At 42.4% G+C, this 24,248-nt stretch overlaps 1 protein-coding gene across 1 annotated transcript in view; it reads right to left on the reverse strand.

Annotated features, from left to right (window-relative positions):
* The window catches only part of LOC310676842 (stromelysin-1-like), a 29,393-nt gene extending 6,586 nt beyond the window's left edge, over positions 1-22,807 (reverse strand). Inside the window, exons 1-15 of the mRNA XM_083439020.1 lie at positions 22,462-22,807; positions 21,821-22,065; positions 20,647-20,795; positions 20,431-20,550; positions 18,165-18,326; positions 16,976-17,132; positions 15,530-15,663; positions 14,434-14,593; positions 13,919-14,022; positions 12,227-12,329; positions 5,071-5,219; positions 4,855-4,974; positions 2,861-3,022; positions 2,036-2,177; positions 874-1,007 (exon numbers count right to left, since the gene is read on the reverse strand). Coding sequence (XP_083295146.1) covers positions 874-1,007; positions 2,036-2,177; positions 2,861-3,022; positions 4,855-4,974; positions 5,071-5,219; positions 12,227-12,329; positions 13,919-14,022; positions 14,434-14,593; positions 15,530-15,663; positions 16,976-17,132; positions 18,165-18,326; positions 20,431-20,550; positions 20,647-20,795; positions 21,821-22,065; positions 22,462-22,569 — 2,149 coding nt within the window. The 5' untranslated portion in view covers positions 22,570-22,807. The remainder of the gene's footprint in view (positions 1-873; positions 1,008-2,035; positions 2,178-2,860; positions 3,023-4,854; positions 4,975-5,070; positions 5,220-12,226; positions 12,330-13,918; positions 14,023-14,433; positions 14,594-15,529; positions 15,664-16,975; positions 17,133-18,164; positions 18,327-20,430; positions 20,551-20,646; positions 20,796-21,820; positions 22,066-22,461) is intronic.
* Positions 22,808-24,248: the final 1,441 nt, after the last annotated feature.

Consider the following 24,248-nt stretch of genomic DNA (forward strand, 5'->3'; position numbering starts at 1 on the left):
GCAAAAGACAGGAAAAAGAGATTGAAAGAGCCTTTCATGAAAATGGGACAAACCTGAATGAGAAAACCCAGGCCCTGCAGAGACAATTTCAGAGAGTGGCTAGGGAAACTCAGCCAGATGGGCAGGGTATGAATAAATAAATAAATAAATAAATAAATATTAGGCAGGGCCATTCCTAATCCATCTTATTCCTTCTGCTCAGGGCAATAGGGATTTGGAAGCAATATCCTGCACATTGAGGGCACATGATGTGATTCCTTTGCTGCTGCTAAGCAAGTTGGGGTCTGGTCAGTGCCTTGATGGAGAACTACTTGACAACCTTATTTAAAGAACCTTGAGCTCTATGATGGAAGAAAAAATAGATAAAGGAAATAAAAAATCTGCTTGGGTAGAGATGAGAGAATCTGTCCAGCCCTCCCCCCCCCCCCAGGTTGTAGCTTCAGTTCTCAATTTTATGCCAATAATAATAATAATAATAATAATAATAATAATAATAATGTCTTTGTAGTTATACTGATTGATTTGATTTGAGTTTCCATTGAAATGAGACTGTATTTTAAGGTTTTAATGTTGTACTTTAATCTTGTTTTTAAGTTGCATTTCAATCAGTTTGTTTTATATCGGGTGTTAGCTGCCCTGAGCCCGGTCTTGGCTGGGAACAGGAGGGTATAAATATTATTATTATTATTATTATTATTATTATTATTATTATTATTATTCTGTGTAACTTATTGAACTGGAACAGCTAGGATTTGGTCATTGACATTCTGTAACTCCATCCTCTTGCACAGGTCGTTCTGCTCAATAGCAAGATGCTCCTTCCATCATTCTTAGCTCCTTTACTTGCTGTTCATTCACATTTGGAATATTTACCTTTGAAGAGAAATACTGTGTCATCAGCCTTAACTTCATACGCAGCATCTATGCCTTTGCTCAAAGCTGGCCAGAAAGCAGAAATAGGAACCTTTTCAACATCACTTCTCTGGGGATTCTCTCTCCAGAAAAAGCTGGGGAAGACAATATGAATGTTTACAGAAGAAGGGCTGTGGCTCCATGGTACATCATCAGCTTTGCATGCAAGTGGGACTGGAAAAGACCCTCCCCCAGTATAAAACCCAGGAGAGCAGTTGCTGGCCAATGTAGACAATACATTGGTACCTTAGGTTAAGTACTTAATTTGTTCTGGAGGTCCGTTCTTAACCTGAAACTGTTCTTAACCTGAAGCAACACTTTAGCTAATGGGGCCTCCTGCTGCCGCCGCTCTGCCGGAGCATTATTTCTGTTCTCATCCTGAAGCAAAGTTCTTAACCTGAGGTATTATTTCTGGGTTAGCGGAGTCTGTAACCTGAAGCGTATGTAACCTGAAGTGTATGTAACCTGAGGTACCACTGTACTGAGCTATGTGGACCAATGGCTGGAATCAGTATAAGACAATTTCCTCTGTTTCCTTATTTTCACTGTATCAAAATTTTTTCTTGGTAATGTTTTGTGTATAAGGTTTAAGTCCTACTTGTGGGCCCATTTATTTATTGTGCATATTTTAGCAGTCCCAGGGAAGGTTACCCACAACAAGCCATACAATGCTTATTATGACTAAGACAGCAGTTAAAACTATTTTAAATAGAAAAAAAGAAAGACCAGCAAAGGAAGAGGGAGCATCTAGAGATCATCTTCCAGCCTCAAGAGAGCCAAAAATGGAGTCAAATGCACCATGGAAAGGAGAGCATTCAATAACCTGGGAGCCACCCTAGACAAAGCCATCTCCAGAACCACCACAAAAAAACTACAGGATGCCTAGTCAATACTGGCTAGTACTATTTGCAATTGTTCTTACCTTACACACCAAGGAGGGCATGTTGAATGAATTTAATGAGCAGTATGTTGAGCTTAGTATGGATGGTTATCTGCATCGTAAGGGAAAAGTCATTGCTGATTCATTGTGTTTGCAGAGTACTCTTTGAGTAGAAATGTTCTTGGAGGTGTGGCATGACTTTGAATTAGAACGTAAAAAGTTCAGTGTTTCGATATTATTTACCTGTCTTTAAAGAACAGGGTTTCCCCTCGCAGAGAAGTAACAGCATCAAAAGCCAGGTGAGGGTCACACCAATTTGTGGATGGTGCCTCTGTTGTGGATGTGAGGTTAATTGATTCATTGTCATCGCCACCTTCAGGGGGTCCTTGAAAAAGAGGTAAAGAGAAGAACTGAAGAACAAGCAGGGTTTGGAATATGCAGTTCAGAGGCATTGCAAGAGACTTCATTTTAATTTGCTTTAAACTTTTTTTAAAAAAAATATCATGTCATATTGTGTTTTACTATTGATCTTGTGTATTAATTGTTTAAACCCATCCTGGGACTTTAGGGTGAAGGCCAGGTAATAAATGGTAATAATAATAATGAGTAATAATTTATTGGAAGATAGTGAAATACAACAATAGATGGAATAATAGATTGGCTCTGCGAATTCACATCAGGTGGTCTGGACGATCATTTGCTCCCCAAATAAGAAAGTTCACAGAAAGATTTTCAGTTGTTTTTCTCACCCACCCATTCCACAGCCATGGTACCCCCTGAAAAATCTCTCTGGAGGGTTGAGGGGGCATCCAAAATAGGTGGGGCATGGGGGGCGTTCCTACAGGGAGGGCTGGAATTCCCCTCAGAATCTAAGACTACTTTAGGGAGTTCATGGAAATAAAGTTTCCTGTTACTCCATCCTACCTTGTTCTGAAGGTTGACCCAAATCCTCCAGAGAATCTATTTGAGTCTTCTCTGTGAACATTCTTAAGCTAACTGACCTTAGGATCCAAGCCAGTGCTCTTACATGGCCTCATTCCATATAATCATCTGGGAGTCTGTACTTACCATAAAGCTGCTGGATGCCCTCAATGTCATCCGTGTGAAGACCAAAATTTTTAAGGTCTCTATTTCTGTAGGTTGGAAACATCAAAGCATCTGGATTGCTGGAATGCCTGAGGCCCAGTACATGGCCAAACTCATGAGCAGCTACAAGAAAAAGGTTGGTGCCTATAAAGGAAACAGGAATGGGTTTAGGAAATCTAAAAAAATGTAGTATGAACACTGACAACTGGGAAACACTGGCCTGCGAGCGCTCCAGTTGGAGAACAGCCTTTATCAAAGGTGTCATGGGCTTTGAAGACACCCAAACTCAGGACACAAGGGAGAAACATGCTAGGAGGAAGGCATGCTTGGGAAATCCACACCATGATCAACTCCCACCCAGAAACCAATGTCCCCACTGTGGAAGGACGTGTGGATCCAGAATTGGCCTCCACAGTCACTTACGGACTTATTGTTAAAACCGTGTTTATGGAAGACAATCTTACTCAGCTTTGAGTGATCGTCAAAGAAGAAGAAGAAGAAGATGGACAGCAACTCTTTGGGATTTCAGATGGGTTTTTGCAATCCCTTTCTTGAGATGCTGGAGATTCCACATGGAACCTTCTGTGTCAAACCATTTCAACTACAAGCTAAAAAAAGAGCACACATCCCTTTTCACCAGAAACAAGGAAATGTAGTCTAATCTTATGAATAACCTGAGTGAGTTTACTAATACCATTTATGGATGTACAGAACAGTCCATAGGATGTACCAATGAACATTGTGGGGTGTTATTATTTTTTAACATTGACAAAAATGGTGCTTTTCATAATTAAATTTCATCAGCCACATAAGTGGTCCTGGCACACATGATCATTATCACTGATTTCATTATAGCAACGACTGCTTTCAATGCAAGTCCTGATTATTTGTTTGTTAGGTTTGTAACCCACCAAACAGTGCTCCAAGCAGCTCATAGAAAGAATGCAAATACAAGGACCACAATCAAATAGACCAGTAATGTGACAGAGAGCAATATGATATGCAAGTGGAGTGTAATAAATGAATGCCATGAACACAAGAAGTGTCCTATTGGATAAGGACCAAAGACCCACATCCTATGCTCCCAGTGGTGGGTTGGAAGGCAGAAAGGCCAAGAGTAGAAGGATCTAGGGCCAATGGCAGGCAGAGCCAACTAACTCTAGGGTTGTCCCCATCCACCTCCCTGCTGAGTTCTGCAAGGGCACTGAGATTAAGGAGCAGGAAGCTGAAAAGCAGGGCTGCCCACTGGCCTGTTTGTAAGTTAAAGGGAAGGCATGTTGGCCCTGGAGGAGGCAGCCCTCCATTTGCCCTAATAAATCAGCCTCCAGATGTCTATCAGAAGCCCCGAGAATGACCCAAGAGCAACAGTGCCTTTGGCACTTGTGATTCCCAGCAACTGCCATTAGAGCCATGAAGTTGGGATGCAACATAGTCATGAAGACTTGTAGCCACCAGTCATCTAAAGCCCATGAATTTGCCAGCCACACTGATGGCCATTGTGGCATCTTGCGGCAGCAAATTCTACAGCTGAGCTGTGTGAGAAAGACTTGCTTTGTGTGCCAGATAAACTTTAGCAACACTGTAGAGCGATGCATGGAGAAATTTTAAAGAAGATAATTTATGTGGATTAGTTTATATTTATTTCTTTTATTAACTGTCATTGGGAGGAACCTAGACCCCCTGTACCTCATGCATATTTTTGGCTTGGTTGTTTTACTAAACATGCTGCTATTATTTTCTGCCTTATACACATCATGACGATATTTTGCTTTGTACCTGGTGACGAACATTTGTTTTTTGTTGTTCGTATTTTTTCCATGTCATTCTTAATAACAATGATACTATTTTAAAACTCTAGAGTAATTCTCCTGGGACATGCAGGGGTCTCAGTGTTTGTCAGCAAAAGTAATTAAGCTTCCTTGACAGTCATTACAAGCAAGTGAATAGAATATATTGAGACAAAACAATGAAAATACCTTTTAAATCCCGTGCCCAGGGTTCATTCTCATCAAAATGGACGCTTCCACCGAAGGCAGGTGAAAATGCATGAGCCAATTGCCCACCTGGTCCATCGAATGGGATATAGTCACCATGCGCTTTAAAAATAAATAAATCAAAGAACATGTGGATAAGTCACCCGGCCAGGAACCTGAGTAAAACTACTTATATCTATTTGCATGTGGTTTACTTACCTCTAGCAGCGAAAGAGATCTCGATATCTGCAGGTTTCCCATAAACCCTGGTGAAGGTGAGGGGAGTCACATCACTCCAAACTTTCCAAGCTCTCTCGATCGCAACATCCACATCAGCGCGGTCCATGTCTGGCGTGTAATTCAGAACGCTGTGAAACACACGGAAGGAGATGAAATGCACGTTTGAAAGAATGTTCACAGAGCTTTCAAAGTGTGTGTGCAAGACGAGACATCTCAGAGCATCTCCACATACCTGCCCCTTGTATTTCCAAGTGCATTAAAATTATGCAGTGATGACTAGAATTAAGCTCTGTGTTGCACAGGAAAATCAATAATGGTAGACTAGCCAACTTATAGAAAAGACCATTACTGATCTGACAAAGGAATCCCAGCATTCCCATGAATACAAGCTGAAAACAGTAGCTTGCAAGTGGGATCTGTACTACCCAAAATCTGCAGTCTGGTGCGTTCCTTATCAGGCTTCCAGACAGCCTGCCAGACATACCCTCTTTAAGATCATCCATTCCATTATCTCCCCAGATAGGAGCCAGGAGCCAGGAGCCAGGAGCCAATAATAAGCATTATCAAGTTACATCTTCGATTCAGGCAAGTGTTTTGAAACTTTACCTATATGTCAGGTTTTTCCGTCCCCATTTTGGTGACTCGGGAAAGGTGCTGTATTCTGCTACATCAGGAAGCCCACACCTGGGATTCTTCATTGCAGCCAAGGTGTGTGAATCCAGTCTGCCCGTCACTCTCAGCCCAAAGTGTTTCTGCATTTGTTGTAACTTGTCAACAAACTTGCTTCTTGCGACTGGCGTTGATGTGGAATCAGGATAGTAGTTTTCTATGTACGCCTGATGGGAAGAACAGATGCATTTGAGTGTTGCAGAATTATTTTCACATATAATCTTTCACGTTGTAGGATTTTGATCTTTCTACCTTTTCCCCCCAGTGAGGAAGCTCATTTGTCTAATTGATCCCATTTTACAGACATAAGAACTGAAGCTAATGGACATTAACAGTGAATCCTATGCACATCTTCTCAGTTCAGTGGGACTTACTCCAAGATGTATGGATGTAGGGTTGTATGTAGAATTGCACTCTATTTTACCCAAACCCATTCAGCACACCTATGGAGGAGCAGAGGTTGGAATCTGCATTTTCCCAGTCTATAAGCATGCACAACATTACACTGAGTGCCACAAGGCAATTAGTGACTGACTACCTTTTCTGCTAGTTGAATTCTGCTTCCCCTCTGTGCTACCATTGAACATTACCTTGGCAAAATTCAGGTCCGCTTCTGCAACTTGATCAGCTTCCTGGGTTAAGGGCAAAGCACAAGAAAGTGCTCCATAGAGCGCAATCGTCAGTAGGAAACTCTTCATTGTCTCTTTCGCTTCTGCGTCCCAGTCTTAGAGTCCTAGAACTGTTCAGTGTCTCTGTCAATGGATGTGTCTATGTGCTCCCAATGGACCTCTATATATACCGGTACTTCATGGTTTTCTATAGAATTAACAGAAGCATGACTCACAACATTATAACATCCGTTGACTTGCCAAACACAGAAAATGTCCCTTTTAGCAGAGTGACACGCACAGAGTTTGTTAAGTTCAAAAGCCATGATTTGGTCATTACCAAGAAAGTGACTTGGACATTTCCTCTAAATAATTAAATAATTAGAATGGCATCATTCTCAATTTAATTTATTCAATAGAGGTGGAGCCTGGTGTCCTTTTTAGCAAAGTGACACACGCGGCAGAGTCTGTTAAGTTCAAAGGCCCTAATTTGGCAATTACTAAGAAGGTGAGTGGGGTTCATCACACAGGGTTTTGTCTCCAAGTAATTAATTGATTAGAATGACTCCCTAAAATCAATGAGCCCAAATTAGCTATGTTCTTTAACCTCAAAGTGTTTACTCTGTGTAGGACTAGGCACCAAACTTTTTCTTTTTAGTTGAAGGAATCCTATTATATTGGGAACATGTCAGCTGATAGACTGAAATCTTATTATCTATATAAATGGAAATAATTAAGCAATTGTGGCATTATCTGAATGAAACATTTACCATAAGATATGATGAAATAAATAATGCAGATCTTTTCAATGCAGCAAGTTCTGGAAATTCTAGACAATTTTACTAGGAAATCAGCAGAAATTGTTAGAATAATTCTGACATTGATCAGCACATCTAATTCCTAGAAGTGACCTGGTTTATCATTTTTGGGTACAGAACAGTATTTGCCTTCTCCCACTACAGTATAAGGAAAGAAATTTTGGGGTCTCACAGGGTGCAGCTGAAATTTTAAAGCCCAAAGCCCACCTTTGCCTGGGGTTCCTTCCTTTGCAAAAATTACACAGAAGTAGACCTATAATAAGCAGCTATCCTATCTTTAAAAGACATCTGAAGGCAGCCCTGTTCAGGGAAATTTTTAATATTTAACGCTGTACTGTTTTTAACACTTGATTGGAAGCCGCCCAGAGTGGCTGGGGAAACTCAGCCAGATGGGCGGGGTATAAATAATAAATTATTATTATATTATTATTATTATAATGCGGCTCTTCTGGGATTTTGTCAACAGCACAGGAGTAAACAATGATCTCAAGTTTCAAACGCTTACAATTTATGGCTTTCCCTCTGTACACACAAAAAGATAAGCATAAATGCTTTACTGCAGGGAAACAACCTAATTTGGTTCCTAGTTCATTCATCTGTTATTTGAATACAGAAAATGAGTCTGTCGGTGGGTAAAACACCATGTCCAGCAGGAAACTTTGCAGTTGCCAAGAATGGATGATTTGGAATGATCCCTCCTAAAAACAGAAGCTGGGGGTGGGATGACCAAAAAATAAATAAAAAAATAAAAATTCTGTAGCAATTTTAATTGAAGAAAAACTCAACAGAAACAAGGACAAATTCAGACTCATAGTAAACTAGAAGAAAATGATGTAATGAAAGGATGCAGAAGTTTACTTTAATTTGTTAATGAATCACTTCCTACAAGATAGCCGAATGTGACTGAACAATGAAAACATAATGGTTCTTTGTTAACAACCTTGTAGCCCTAGATTATGAGACTGAGTGTATAATGCCAACACCAGGCCCATTTTTTGCAGGGAGGCGTATACACTTGGAAGTTGCCTCAGCAATACTGACAGACAACACAGTCCAACTTTGAAAAAAATGGCACTGACTTAGGGTGCCCTGAGAAGAGGGGCTTCAAATAAATATAAAATTGTAGAGTTGCAAGGGACCCTAAGAGTCATCTAGTCCACCCCTTGCAATGCAGGAATCTCAACTAAATCATACATGACAGGTGGCCTTCCAACCTCTGCTTTAAAACCCCCAAGAAAGGAGAGTCCACCACCTCTTGTGGGAGTCTGTTCCACTGTCCAACAGCTCTTACTGTCAGAATGTTCTTCCTGATGTTTAGTCAGAAATCTACTGTCTTGTAACTTGGATCCATTGGTTCAAATCCCACACTCTGGAGCAGAAGAAAACAAGCTTGTTCCATCCTCCACTGTGACAGCCCTTTAGATATTTGAAGATGGGTATCATCTCCGACTTTCGAGGCATATTTTGTGTTAACTGAAGTTCCCAAACTTCTTAAAAAGGCAGACTTACATTTAATGCATTGTAGTGACCCAGACCTTGGAGAGACCTCTTCAGAGAGAGAGACTTGGGGCTTCACACAACACCAAACTCCCACTGAAGACGTGGAGAAACCCACTCTGGTCCAAAGGCTGAGGAACTTCATTTTAGAGAAGCCTCTCCTCCAGTGACCCCATCTTAAGCCTTGCTTTGATCCCTGATTCTCCCCCATGATGCCCAAGGCTCAGGAATCAAAGATGGCGGTGGACCAGACAGGAAGTCCAAAGTTGCAGGTGGAGCACTCTGTTGGCTGCTACACAGCACTATTGACAGGGGTCTTCTGAGGAGCAGGGGCCTCGTTGGGAGGAAGGATTGACTCCAGCAAGTGATGTAGCAGAGGACTAGGCAGAGGCACTGGTTTTCTTTTCTTCTATTTTCTATTTTACTGGTTATTTTGTCATTACTAAAAGGTAAAGGTAAAGGTGACCCCTGACCATTAGGTCCAGTCGTGACCGACTCTGGGGTTGCGGTGCTCATCTTGCTTTACTGGCTGAGGGAGCCAGCATGACTAAGCCGCTTCTGGCGAACCAGAGCAGCACACGGAAACGCCGTTTACCTTCCCGCCAGAGCGGTACCTATTTATCTACTTGCACTTTGACGTGCTTTCGAACTGCTAGGTTGGCAGGAGCAGGGACCGAGCAACGGGAGCTCACCCCATCGTGGGGATTCGAACCGCCGACCTTCTGACTGGCAAGTTCCAAGGCTCTGTGGTTTAACCCACAGCACCACCCAATAGTCCACATTATATTTACACATTTTCTGCTCATGTAATAAATATTGGAATAATGATTTAAAAACAAAACAATGAAAACATAAAGAATAGAAACATGTATGCACAAATGATGATGCCCAGCCTCAGCTGTTCATGTTATGGAGACCTGCATGTTATGGGGCTGCTAGGTTGGTAAGTGGGGTAGCCATGTGTCGTCACTGGTCCGGAAAGCAAGGCTTTACCCCCACATGTTCCACTCTTGATCACTTCGATCGGCAGAGTTGGTGCCAAATAATACCCCTTCTGCATTGTAAGAGCTTGGTCGCTTAGTGTCTCAGTGCCCAGACTTTGGAACTCCCTGCCTATTGAGATCAAGCAGGCCCCTCTTGTCGGCACTTGAGAAAAATATTATTCTCTAAACAAGCCTAAGCAGCTGCTTAGAAAGTTGACGTAGTTTTAATCCGTTTTTCCTAGCTGCTTATAGCTGTGGTAGAGCATCTGCTTGAAATAAAATTAACAAAATTTTATTATGAAAAACACCTTTTTTTCCAATGTAAAAAATACGTGTAACTGGTAACTGTTGGTACAGCCTATGGGCTGTTCTGTGTAATATATTTCATACTTCCATAAATGGTATGGTCTCATAGGTTACTTCTTAAAGACATTTCCTTTTTTTTTCTTGAAAAGAAAGTTTCCTCTTTAAGCAAAAAGATAAAGTGATGATTCAGGAAAAGCTCATCCACGACCCTACAGGAAAGGAGAAGTTACACATTCAAGTTAATATGAGGAGTGTGGAGGACTAAATTTAAGATTAGAAATCTGACCATCGACCATAACATCCTTCTGGACCGTCTAGAGGGGCTGGGAGCTGGAGGCACTGTTATACAGTGGTTCCGCTCCTTCCTCCTGGGCCGTGTTTAGAAAGTGGTGGGGGGGGATGAGTGTTCAGACCCCTGGGCTCTCACTTGTGGGGTGCCTCAGGGTTCTGTCCTTTCCCCCATGCTTTTCAGCATCTACATGCAGCTGCTGGGAGAGATGATCAGGCGGTTTGGCCTGGGTGTTCATCAGTATGCAGATGATACCCAGCTCTACCTCTCTTTCAAATCAGAACCAGTGAAAGCGGTGAAGGTCCTGTGTGAGTGCCTGGAGGCAGTTGGAGGATGGATGGCAGCTAACAGACTGAGGTTGAATCCCGACAAGACAGAAGTACTGTTTTGGGAAGACAGGGGGCGGGCAGGTGTGGGGGACTCCCTGGTCCTGAATCCCCATAACTGTGCCCCTGAAGGACCAGGTGTGCAGCCTGGGAGTCATTCTGGACTCACAGCTGTCCATGGAGGTGCAGATCAGCAGGCTGAGACCCTACCTGTCCGTGGACTGTCTCACCAGAGTGGTTCATGCTATAGTTATCTCCTGCTTGGACTACTGCAATGCCCTCTACGTGCGGCTACCTTTGAAGGTGACCCGGAAACTACAACTAATCCAGAATGCGGCAGCTAGACTGATGACTGGGAGTGGCCGCCGAGACCACATAACACCGGTCTTTTGGCAATTCCCTCGCTGTGAGAAGCCAAGTTACAGGGAACCAGGCAGAGGACCTTCTCGGTAGTGGCGCCCTCCCTGTGGAACGCCCTCCCACCAGATGTCAAAGAGAAAAACAACTACCAGACTTCTAGAAGACACCTGAAGGCAGCTCTGCTCAGGGAAGCTTTTAATGTTTAATAGACTATTGTATTTTAATATTCTGTTGGAGGCCGCCCAGAGTGGCTGGGGAAACCCAGTCAGATGGGAAGTGTATAAATAATAAATTGTTGTTGTTGTTGTTATCTGCTTGAAATGAAATTAATGAAATTTTATTATGAAAAACACCTTTTTCTCCAATGTAAAAAATATGTGTAACTAGTACAGCCTATGGGCTGTTCTGTGTAATACCGTATATTTCATACATCCATAAATGGTATGGTCTCATGGGTTACTTCTTTAACTTAAAGACATTTCCTTTTTTTCTTGAAAAGAAAGTTTCCTCTTTTGGCAAAAAGATAAAGTGATTATTCAGGAAAAGCTCATCCACGACCCTACAGGGAAGGAGAAGTCACACAGTCAAATTAGAATGAGGAATGTGGAGGACTAAATTTGAGATTAGAAATCTGAGTTAGTTTTGGATCCCATGAAGAGATTGAGGAGAGCCAGCGCTGGCCATTTGGGCGGAACTCTTTCTGACACCTTCATTATGTAGTTTGTCTTTTTCTGAAGACCCACCTAACCCTGACCCTTTACACATGGGACAGGTATTTTAGAATCCACCCTATTTTCACAAGTGAAATAATTTTAAGTGATTTTCAAATTGTATTTTTAAATACCGTAAGACCTCATGATGAACCATGATTAAAGATAACAATAGTAATCATATACCAACAACAACAGTAATAATAAAAATTCACTTTATTACAAAGTAGCATACAACATACATATTCTTTGCAGCAATAATTTATATTAAATATCTATTAATTTATGTAACAAAAGTTATATACTGCTTGATTAAAAAAAAACCCTATAAACAGTTTACAAAAAGTAAAATGAACGTTGAAATAAAAGACAAAGATAGAAACAGGAGTATTATTTAAAAAAAAATTAAGATCTATTGTAAATTTAAAAACAGTGGGGAATTTCCATTTTAGAAGCTCCTTATTCAAAACGCAGCTTGTTCCGTGGCTCATGCAACCACAGGACAGGCCAACAAACAGAATGCCCAGGAGATTCCCTTCTTCTGGGTTGCATCACTCTTTGTCCCGTGTCATTGGCACCCAAACCAGCTGTTGCTCTTCTTGATGCCAATAAATCTTTTGGTTCCGCTGTCAAACTCATATTGCTCTGAGCCAATGAATAAATAGAAATGACCTGAAAAGAAAAATGAGGGAGGGTGAAAACTGTGGATCTAATGGATGACGGAAGCTCTCAAAACCCTACAAAACACCTCAGTGTAGAATGAGCCTACCAGTGGTACCACGGGTTAAGTACTTAATTCATTCCGGAGGTCCGTTCTTAACCTGAGACTGTTCTTAACCTGAAGCAGCACTTTAGCTAATGGGGCCTCCCACTGCTGCCGCGCTGCCGGAGCCCGATTTCTGTTCTCATCCTGAAGCAAAGTTCTTAACCCGAGGTACTATTTCTGGGTTAGTGGAGTCTGTAACCTGAAGCGTATGTAGCCCGAGGTACCACTGTACTCACTTTTCCAGTAAGACTTGCTTCCTGACTGCTCTCCTCCACCACAATGCTCCATTCTGACCTCCCCCTGCCAATTTCCTTTTCTCCTCCTTTCCCATGTCAGCCTTGGGCTGTTCTGCATCCTCCTCCAACGATTCCTTCGTACTTCTACAAACCTTGAGTTTCCCCTAAGCTTGGAAATACCTCCCTTTGGGACCATACCCAGCAGCAATATTCTCAGTGGCTTTCTGCTATTGATTATTTCTTCGTCAATGGATACCAACATAAACAGCAAAGTAGCTTCCAATTGTAGGACTAAGAGGATTCAGATCCACTGAGTGGAGTCAGTGCCTGATCAGTCGTTTTTCAAAATAATAATAATAATTTTATAATAATTTATTATTTATACCCCGCCCCTCTGGCTGGGTTTCCCCAGCCACTCTGGGTGGCTTCCAACAAAAGATTAAAAATACATTAAAACATCAGTCATTAAAAACTTCCCTAAACAGGGTAGCCTTCAGATGTCTTCTAAAACTCAGATAGTTGTTTATTTCCTTGACATCTGACAGGAGGGTGTTCCACAGGGCGGGTGGCACTACCGAGAAGGCCCTCTGCCTGGTTCCCTTTAGCTTCACTTCTCGTAGTGAGGGAACTGCCAGAAGGCCCTCAGCGCTGGACCTCAGTGTCTGGGCTGAACGATGGGGGTGGAGACGCTCCTTCAGGTATACTGAGCCAAGGCCATTTAGGGCTTTAAAGGTCAGCGCCAATCCTTTGAATTGTGCTCGGAAACGTACTGCCTCTGGGGAACTTTCAAACTCAGTTGCACTAGCACACATGCCAAGCAAGCACTGTAGTCTGCACAGAGTCATCTATGACAGTGGTTCTTAACCTGTGTTTTGTGGACCTCCAGAGGGTCCATGGATGGGCTTCAGGGGATCTGTGAAATGGTCTTAAAAAAGAATGCCCCCCCCCTTCCATTTCTTTCCTGTTACGTTGAAAATTATCTTTGTGGGCAAGAAAACAGTCTCAGGCAGGAGGTTTTCCCAGGCCGAACGGGAGACACTAGGGACTGACCCTAGGAACTTTGGTACTCAGCTACCAACCTGGCTCTGAGCTAAGACCTGCTTTTTAGATCCTGACATGGACCACGGCCAAGGGAGCAGTCCTGAGATGCTCAGGTCATTGAGCAACTTGCCACATTCGCAGATGTGGTCAAGTCCTCCTATGATCTCACCACCACACTGAAAAAAATATTGTTTAATAGGTTAGCCCCATCTGCTCACCATGGTTCAGAAAAGCAGCATCCACCTTGGAGCCAACCTGGTGGAAGTCAGCTGATATCTTTCTTGGGTAGCCTTTTTCCATGGACTTCTGGGCTTCATCATATCTAAAGAAATGAATGGGTTGAGAATTCATTGCTCTTTGCACCAGCAGAAACAGCTACATTGAAAACTCCTTATATGTGAACCTACATATGTAAAGTGTAAGGACTTTCCTTCACTGGGGGTTTTTAAACAAAGGTGTCTTGCATGGTTCTGGGATGTGTGGCAAAGCAGCAAGAACCACGTGATACATTATTTGCATTTCAGTTCCAAAGGATTTAAAGGAGGGTTGGTCCTCCAGATGTTACTGAGACTACAGCTCTCAGCATCCCTGCCCATTGGCAACTTTTGCTGGGGCTGATGGGTTTTGGAGTCCAATGGCATCTTGAGGACCACCAGTTCCTCATTTCTGAATTAAAGAGCTTCTCAATGAACTTTCTGGATTGCTCCACTTGAGCTAGATTAGTTCCCCTTACCTCCAGTAACTGTTTCCAGAGAAGAAATATGTCTTCTTTGAGCTGCTGTCATGAGCAGCTGCATCAATACTCTTAACACTTTTGGGGAGGCCCAGGCTGTGAATATTCTTGGGGAAGCCTCTCTGTATAATATTTCCCTTGGTGGCCCAATACTTGTGTCCTGTTAAGCAAAAGACAGACAGAAAGAAAAATGATTGAGAGAGCTTTGCATGAAGATGGAACAAATCTGAATGAGAGAGCCCAGGATTCCTGAATGTTGTGAAGCACCCTGCGATCTATGGGTATAGGGCAGTATACAAATTTTAATAATAATAATAATAATAATAATAATCCCCTTTGTTATAATCTACTAGCCTTTATTAGCTTACGCAGGAAAATCCTGTTTGGAATCATCCTCTCCCTGAATCAAGGCAGGCACGAATACAGGTGGTATTTGTGTACCTTGGTAGAAACTTATCGATTTCCTTAGGCCTTTCCAGCATATTGATACTACTTGACTATAATAATATGTCTCCTTTGGCCTAATGCTGGCTGCTCATCTATTTATTTTGCAAGTTACATATTGAGGTCATATTGAGGTCATGTTTCTTTAAAACCTCATGATGGGTATGTCAAAAATAGCATTGATGTGGTTTTAGTAAATAAATAAATGGCTGGCGCGACCCAGTCAGATAGGTGTGGTACAAATAATAATAATAATAATAATAATAATAATAATAATAATATATTAAGGAGGTCTGGGACTGATTTCCTAAGAAACATGAAGCTGTTTCACTAACAGCAGCCCAGAATTTTATTTTATTTATATACAGTATTATTGTGCTTATATCCCACCTTTTCCTTCAGAGAGATTTAAAACCCTGACAGTAATCCTGTAAAATAGGTTAGGACTGAGTTAGGACTTCAACTCTAGCATCCCAAGGTCTTAATACAGCCTTCTAACAGCCACACTTTGTAGCTTAGGATTTGGGAAGTAACATACTGTAGACTCTTACACAGCTATTTCTGCTTAATAACATGACACCCTCCACTCAACTCCTTCTTAGCTTCTTTACTTGCCATTCACCCACACTCACAAGGGACCCAGAACATTTACCTTTGAAGAGAAACACGGTGTCATCAGCCTTAACTTCATATGCAGCATCTATGCCCTTGCTCAAAGCTGGCCAGAAAGCAGAAATAGGAACCTTTTCAACATCTCTTCTCTGGGGATTCTTTCTCCAGAAAAAACTGGGGGAGACAATGTGGATGTTTAGAAACACAGAATCATAGAACTGCAGCGTTGGAAGGGATCCTGGGGGTCATCTAGTCTGACCCCTGCAATGCAGGAACCTCAGTGGTAGATCACCAGCTTAGCATGCAGGAGGTTCCAGATCTAATCCCTGCCATCACCAGACAGGTCTGGGAGAGTCGCCCAGTCTCAAACCCAGGAAAGCTTTTACTCAGCAGTGTAGACAATACTGAACTAGGTCACCCAGTGGTCTGACTCAGTATAAGGTGGTTTTCTCTGTTTATTACACATATTTGTAGCAAGCTCTACAAATATGTAAAATTCACTGGGCTACTGACAGGTCAACAATTATTTTTTTTTAATTGTTATTTTGAAATCATTTTTATTTGATTTTACAAATACAAAATTATATATTTTTTAAAAATTCAAATATAGATCCATAAACAGAGATTACTCCGAATTTCGGAACCCCTCCCCCATGGGGTCCCATGTTAAACATTTAAAACTTCATATTCTTCCAAACTCTAAGTGTTATATCAATCCATATTATCCATGGTAATTGTTACACTACAAGTGAAATTAAAATCCTGCCAGGGTTTACATCTGCTTACAGTGGTCTCCTAGATAACTTATAATTTCCCACCATTCTTTCATAAAGTTTTTATCCTCTTGGTTTCTGAGTTTTCCAGTCAGTTATGCAATTTCGGCATAGACTTTTTATGTACGGAACAACAGCCGCCCGGATGCTAGTAGCCGGGAGATTGAAAGAAGACAAGGAATGGCAAACCAAGATGACAGGCCAACAATTAAACCCATCTGAAGTAGCAGTAAAGCCCAACAAAACGAAAGGGAACATCCAGATATCATCTTCCAGTGCTTTGGGTTGAAATGCAGCTGGAGGGGTTGGGCGTGACTTTGAATTAGAAGTGAAAGATGTCAGTGCTTTGTAGGTAACTTAACCCTGACCATTAGTTCCAGTTGTGGCTTACTCTGGGGTTGTGGCGCTCATCTCGCTTTACTGGCCGAGGGACCCAGCGTACAGCTTCCAGGTCATGTGGCCAGCATGACTAAGCCGCTTCTGGTGAACCAGAGCAGCGCACGGAAATGCCGTTTACCTTCCCACCGGATCGGTACCTATTTATCTACTTGCACTTTGACGTTCTTTAGAACTGCTAGGTTGGCAGGAGCAGGGACCGAGCAACAGGAGCTGACCCCGTCGCAGGGATTCGAACCGCCCACCTTCTGATTGGCAAGTCCTAGGCTCTGTGGTTTAACCCACAGCGCCACCCGCGTCCCTTGGAGATAACTTACTTGTTTTTAAAGAACATGGTTTCCCCTCGGAGAGAGCAAACAGCATCAAAAGCCAAGCGAGGGTCACACAAGTCTGTGGATGGTGCCTCTGTTGCTGGCTCTGGGTTTCCTGACGAACTGTCACCACCATCACCATCCTCACCACCTTCAGGGGGTCCTTGAAAAGGGGTTAAAGAGAAGAGCTGAAGAACAAGCAAGATTTGCAAGATGCAGCTCAGAGCAAGAGGCTTCACTGGATGATGGCCAAACCCGATAATGGGTGAAATAACAGGTTGGCTCTGCCAATTCACATCAGGTGGTGAGCTGAACTAGAATCCCAAACTAAGGAAATTCACAGAAAGAGAGTTCGCAATCCCTTCCCTTTCCCAGCCACCGGTGCCCCTGAAAAGCCTCTCTTGTGGTTTAAAGGGCCTTCCTAAAAAGATGGTGGAATGAATTTATATGACTTTAGTTGATATATGATAAGGACTTAAGAATTTAGGATTTAAAGGTTTAAGATTTAAGGTTCTTTTTTTTCTCTTCATTAGAGCGAAGTATAGATAATTTTTAAGATGTTGATGGGAAGATAAGGTTAAAATGGATTAAGATAATTAAATGATAGTAAGCAGTGAAAGATGGAAAGAATTTGCTGATTTAATTATTAACTGGAATACAAAAAAGTGAGGTGGGAGGAGGTCGAGGAAATAAGCCATTGAAGGATAGAATTGTGAAAAATGGAAGGGTTTTTTTAAAAAAATTGCTTTTTCTCTAGTGGGGTGGAGGGGTTGTTCTATGTATTTTTAAATTTTTCTTTACTTTTCTTTTCTCTTTTTTATTGTACTTTTTCTTTCTTTTTCCTTCTTCTGTAATTATTAAATTTTTAATAAATATCATTTAAAATAATAATAATAAATAAATAAACGAGAAAGAGCATGTGGGGGGTGCTGGGAGGAAGAGGAGGAATTGTCCTCAGACTCTAAGTTACTTTAAGGAATTTCATGGAAGTCAAGTTTCCTGCCACTGTCTTCCACAGTCTCTCCATAACATATTGTTCAGAAGGCCACTCTCCAGAGTTTCTTCTGCTGGAACAGCAGGCAGGAGAAAGTGATGGGCAATTTCCCTTCTGGGAATGTCCTTAGGCTAAGGGTCCAGGCCAGTGCTCTTCTTGCATGGAATAAATCCACACAATCATCTGGGAGTCTGTACTTACCATAAAGGGACTGGATGCCTTCAATGTCATCTTGGTGAAGCCTGAAGTTTTGCGGGTCCGTAGCTTGATAAGTTGGAAACATTAGAGCCCCCCAAATGCCAGAATGCCTGAGACCCAGTGAGTGGCCAAACTCATGAGCAGCAACAAGGAAAAGGTTGACTCCTAAAAGGAAACAGGAAGATTGTGAGTACTTGTGAAGCTCACCTGGGTATAAGATACTGACCCAGTCAGTGGCGTAGCGTGGGGGGTGCAGGGGGGGCCGGCCGACGGGCGCAACATCTGGGGGGCACGCGCTCGCACTTGCAGCTCACTGCCCCTACCTGACTCACTCACTCTCTCTCACTGCAGTGCTGGCTGTAAGAATCCGATCCGAGCCGCTGGGTCGCCGCCCACTGTGGAGGGGAGGGTGCCAGGCGTGCGGTGCGGTGCGGAGAGAGAGTGAGGGACTCTCTGGGGGAGGGACAGTGCAGCAGGTGTGTGTGTGTGCAAATTACTTGCCTTGCCCTGGGTTAGGGGGCACAAATTACTTGCCTTGCCCTGGGTGCTGACAACCCACGCTACGCCACTGGACCCAGTTCAACCTTTTCCAGCTTAATGTGTGGCAGAATGTATCTAGCCAGCAGATTTTGTGTTTCTAATGTGATGCCTTTCTGCATTTTAAATTGTGTATTATTGAGAGGTAATATGTTCTGCAACATATATTTAGGGGTAAGGTAAAGGTAAAGGACCCCTGGACTGTTAAGTCCAGTCAACGACGACTATGGGGTTGCGGCGCTCATCTCACTTTCAGGCCGAAGGAGCCGGTGTTTGTCCACAGACAGTTTTCCGGGTCATGTGGCCAGCAGGACTAAACCGCTACTGGCGCATTCAAAAAGATGCATTTAACTGTATATATATTTTGAAATTTTTTTGTAGCTTTAATTTTTTTTTGAGAAGAATAGAAATATTGGATGGAACAGCCCCATGAGTGAACAAATGTGTAAGTGACATGGACCAGAATACGTTTCTCCATCCTTACAGATTAGGCTTCTGAAGAAAAAGCTCCTATCAGACATGGGTTTTGAAGTAATAAATGCCATGGACACCAGAAGAGTCCTGCTAGATAAGCACCCAAGACCCATCTAAACTCACATGCTGTGCTCACAGTGGCAGTGGGGACTGTCACTCATTGGGACTGGTAAAGTTGGAGTCAGAAGGGCAAGCAGCTCACTCGGCCAGCGCCAATGACAGTCAGAGCTTACTAATTCCAGGGTTGTCCCCATCCACCTCCCTGCTGAGTTCTGCAAGGGCACTGAGATTAAGGAGCGGGAAGCTGAAAGGCAGGGCCGCCCGTCAGAATGGTTGCAGGTCAAAAGGAAGGAAGGCTGAAGGAGGCAGCACTCCATTTGTCCTAATGGAGCAGCCTCCAGAAGCCTCAAACATGATCTGAGAGCAACAGTGCCTTTTCCACTTGCAATTCTTAGCAACTGCTATTAGAGTCATGAAGTTGGGATGCACTAGAAGCCATTGATAGGCTTATCCCCCATGAATTTGTCTAATCCCCTTTAAGGCCACCCACACTGGGGGCCATTGCAGCATCTTGTAGTAGTGACTCCCATAGTTTGGCCATCTGAAGACAGGTTGCTTTTGTATGTCAGAAACATAGAGGAAGGCCCCTAAACACACACCATATTTTTTCATGTATAAGGTGATGCCTTTTGCTAAAAAAAATCAGGCAAAAAATGGTTGTTGTCTTATACTCAGATAGTGAATGCAGAGGGGGGCCATGCGATTAATGGCAACAGCAAGCAGGAGATTGGCAGCGGCGATTGGGTGGGTGATTGGTGGCTGCGGCAAGGCCTCTGGTGATTGGCTGTGGCAAGGCGGGCAGGCGATTGGCAGCTGCGGCAAGTGGGCGGGTGGGGTGTTGGTGGCGGCAAGAGGGCAGACAATTGGTGGCTGCAGTGAGGTGTGTGATCGGCAGTGGCTGTGGCAAGCGATTGGCAGTGGCGGGGAGGTGGGTGAGAGATTGGCAGAAGTGACTTCCCCACCCCCCCCAAAAAGCTAAACAACTTAATTTCTTAATTTTGGGTTTAAAAAAATAGGGGTCGTCTTATACATGGGGGCATCTTATACACAGAAAAATTCGGTAAGCATTTTTATACCCTAGGATTAGAATGGTATCTGTGTCTCACTACTTTGCAGCATATGTAACTAAGAGTCACACTGAAAGCCATTACAAGCAAGTATACAGCTGAATATATTGAGACAAAAGTAAACAAATTACCTGTTAAATCCCGCACCCAGGATTCATCCTCATCAAAATGGGCATTTCCACCGTAAGCAGGTGAAAATGCATGAGCCAATTGCCCACCTGGTCCATCGAACGGGATATAGTCACCATGCGCTTTAAAAATAAATAAATCAAAGAACATGTGGATAAGTCGCCCGGCCAGGAACCTGAGTAAAACTACCTATATCTATTTGCGTGTGGTTTACTTACATCTAGCAGCAAAAGAGATCTCAATATCTGCAGGTTTCCCATAAACCCTGGTGAAGGTGAGGGGAGTCACATCACTCCAAACTTTCCAAGCTCTCTCGATTGCAACATCCACATCAGTGCGGTCCATGTCTGGCGTGTAATTCAGAACGCTGTGAAACACAGAGTTGTAAAGAAAATGGATGTATGAAAGAAATGGCACCATACAGCTTTCGGAGTCTCTGGTGAAAGAGAGACAGCTTTCTACATATCAGCACATCTGACACAAAATCCATGCTCCTTGTATTTCTAGGTGCATCAAAGCGATGAAATGATGAGCAGGCTTTTATGCTTCTTGCAAACTATGAACTACAGTGGTACATTGGTTCTCAAACTTAATCCCTTCCGGAAGTCTGTTCCCAAACCAAAGCATTCCAAAACCAAGGAGCGCTTTCCTCATAGAAAGTAATGCAAAATGGATTAATCCATTCCAGACTTTTAAAAACAACACCTAAAACAGCAATTTAACATGAATTTTACTATCTAACGAGACCATTGATCCATAAAATGAAAGCAATCAACAATGTCCTGTACTATAAAATAAATACGATAGTATTGTAGATGATTAAAATTAAAATTATTATTTTTTCTTACCTGCACTGATGATAGTCATTGTTTGGATGGGGGGCTTTTATCTATTTCCACAGTCACACAATCAATCAATCAATCAATAGCTGAACTGGGTTCCACACAGTCACAAAAACAAATTAACCAAAAAAGCTTCAAAAATAAAAAAGCAAATTAAGTAGCAAAAACAAAACCGCCAAGCTTTATCCATTCTGGAAGTCCATTTGACTTCCAAAATGTCCGAAAACCAAGGCACAGCTTCTGATTGGTGCAGGTGCCCTGGAAACAATAGCTACAGCCATGTTCGACTTCTGAAAAACGTTTGAAAACCGGAACACTTACTTCCGGGTTTTCGGCATTTGAGAACCAAGGTGTTTGAGTTCCAAGTCATTTGAGAACCAAGGGAGCACTGTAATTAATTGTGCCCCAACTCTTCATTATGCAGGAAGATCAATCATGATGGACTAGACAACTTTGAGGAAAGACCATTACTGTTCTTACTGAGGAATGCCAATATTTCTAGCATCTTCCAATGGCATCTTCCAATCAATTAAGTGTACTGAAACCTTACCTATATGTCAGTTTTGTTTTCTTCCATGCTGGATCCCCAGGAAAGGTGCTGTATTCTGCTACATCAGGAACCCCACACCTGGGCTTCCTCATTAAAGCCAAAGTGTTTGAATCCAATCTGCCTGTCACTTTCAGCCCAAAGCGTTCCTGCATCAGCCGTATTTTGTCAGCAGGAATATCGTCACTTCCTTTGCTTCTTATGACAGGTGTCGATGCGGAATCAGGATAGTAGTTTTCTATGTATTTCTGATTGGAAGAAAAGATATATTTGATTGCTTATAGAATTATTTTCACATATATTCATTTGCATTTTAGAATTAGCCACTCATACTTTCTGCCTTCGTTCGCAAAGAAGAAGGTCATTCACCATTGCACCCATGTTACCGACAAAGGAACTGAAGCTCACAGACATTAACAATGCAATCCTAGGCATGCCTCCTCAGCTGAATGTAAGTTGCTCCAAGGTGTATTTATGTAGAATTAACCCATCCAGCAGCTCTGAGGAGGAGAGGACTGAATTTACATTTCCCCAGGCTATATGCATCCACTTTGCACAAGGCATTTAGCAACTGTCTACTTTCTTTTGCTAGTCAATCTACCAGCAGAATTCTGTTTCCCCTCTGTGCTACCATCAACCATTACCTTGGCAAATTTCAGGTCCGCTTCTGCAACTTGATCAGCTTCCTGGGTTAAGGGCAAAGCACAAGAAAGTGCTCCGTAGAGTGCAATCGCCAGTAGGAAGCTCTTCATTGTCTCTTTCGCTTCTGCGTCCCAGCCTTGGAGCCTTAGAACACTTCGGTCCCTCTGTCAATGGATCTGCCTGTGTGCTCCCAATTGACCTCTATATATACTCCGTGTTTGTTCTATAAAATCAACAGAAGCATGACTCACAACATTATAACATCCGTTGACTAGCCAAACACAGAAAATGCTCCTTTTAGCAGTGTGACACACAGCAGGAGCTGCCAAGTGTGAAAACCCTGATTTGGCAATTACTATGAAGGTGGCTGAGATTCGTCAAGTGGGACTTTTTCACCAAAGGGAGGGGGAGTAGTTCTTTTTATAAAGATAAACAAAGTATAAGGACAAGCCCTTCCACGACTCAAATACTATGCTTATTTGTATTATCAATCCTCCCTAGACATTCGGTTGCATTCAACTAAGTCCTACTCAGAATAGACCCACTGAAATTAAGGAATTAGTCAGATCAATAAATCCATCAATAGATCTACTCTGAGCATAACTAGGATTGAATACTACCCATCCATTTGCTATTTAGTATTTGACAGGCTCACATGTGACCGACAGACTGAATTGTTAGGATCTATATAAATTAGAAATCATTAGAGCAATTGTATGAAGAACTGAACAAAACATTAATATGTAAATGTAAGATATGCTGAAATAAATAACATAGGCCTTTCCGTTGTAGCAGGTTTTGGAAATTTTACACAATCTTCTTAGGAAACAAGCAGAGATGGTTAGAGTAATTTTGACACTGACCCATGGATCTGAAGGCCAAATAGGTGGCCTTGTTTACCATTTTCCAGTACAGAACAGGATTTGCCGTTTACCACAATAAGACACCTGGTTCACCTGAGAAGGCAATAAACTTTAGGTGTGCTTTGCAAATAAGCCAATTCCTCCTTCATTCCCCCCTTTTACCAGTAAGTAACAGAGTAGGTTGGTGGCAAGAGGTCAGGCTAAATCAGTTGCATTATGTGGAAGTTGTAAATATTCGTTTCCCATTGAAATTAATGGACCTCAGCATACATCATGACTCACTTTTCACATGGGTTTCAATGGGACTGAATTCCAACTGACTTGTTGATGTTGTTACAATTATATCCCAACTTTCCTCCACAGAGCTCAAGGTGGCATACATGCTTCTGCCCCTCTGCATATTATCCTCACAACAACCTAGGTTAGACTGAGGAAGTGTGACTAGCGTTAGAATGCATATACAACACATATAAACACCTTTTCTTTACCAATCTGGCTGAGTTCCAAGTAAGCTTCATGTGGTGATTTGACTCCTGGTCTAACAGGGACTAGTCCAACAACCTAAATGTGGCACAACACTGTCTCTCTTAGTCTGGAGGCAACCCACTACGGTTTCATGAAAAGAATACTCAGTTGTCTTGAAAGGTATTATAGACAGTCATGACATAGTTTTGGGGCAAATATTTTCTTTGATTTTGGACTCTATCACTTCACACACACACGCACACACACACACACACACACACTTTAATCTTTGGCATAATTTTATTCACCCATACCATGTCCCCTGTAACTTACTTTTTCTCTAAACTAAAAAGCCACAAATATTTCCTGATAAGAGTGCTGCTCCAACCCATTTATCATTCTGGCTGCTTTCCATGAACTCATTCTGTGGAATATGTTATGGTGTACTTTGTCCTCAGGCT

Source organism: Podarcis tiliguerta, assembly GCF_965153285.1.
Source record: "Podarcis tiliguerta genome assembly, chromosome: 4".
NCBI classification, from domain to species: Eukaryota; Metazoa; Chordata; class Lepidosauria; order Squamata; family Lacertidae; genus Podarcis; species Podarcis tiliguerta.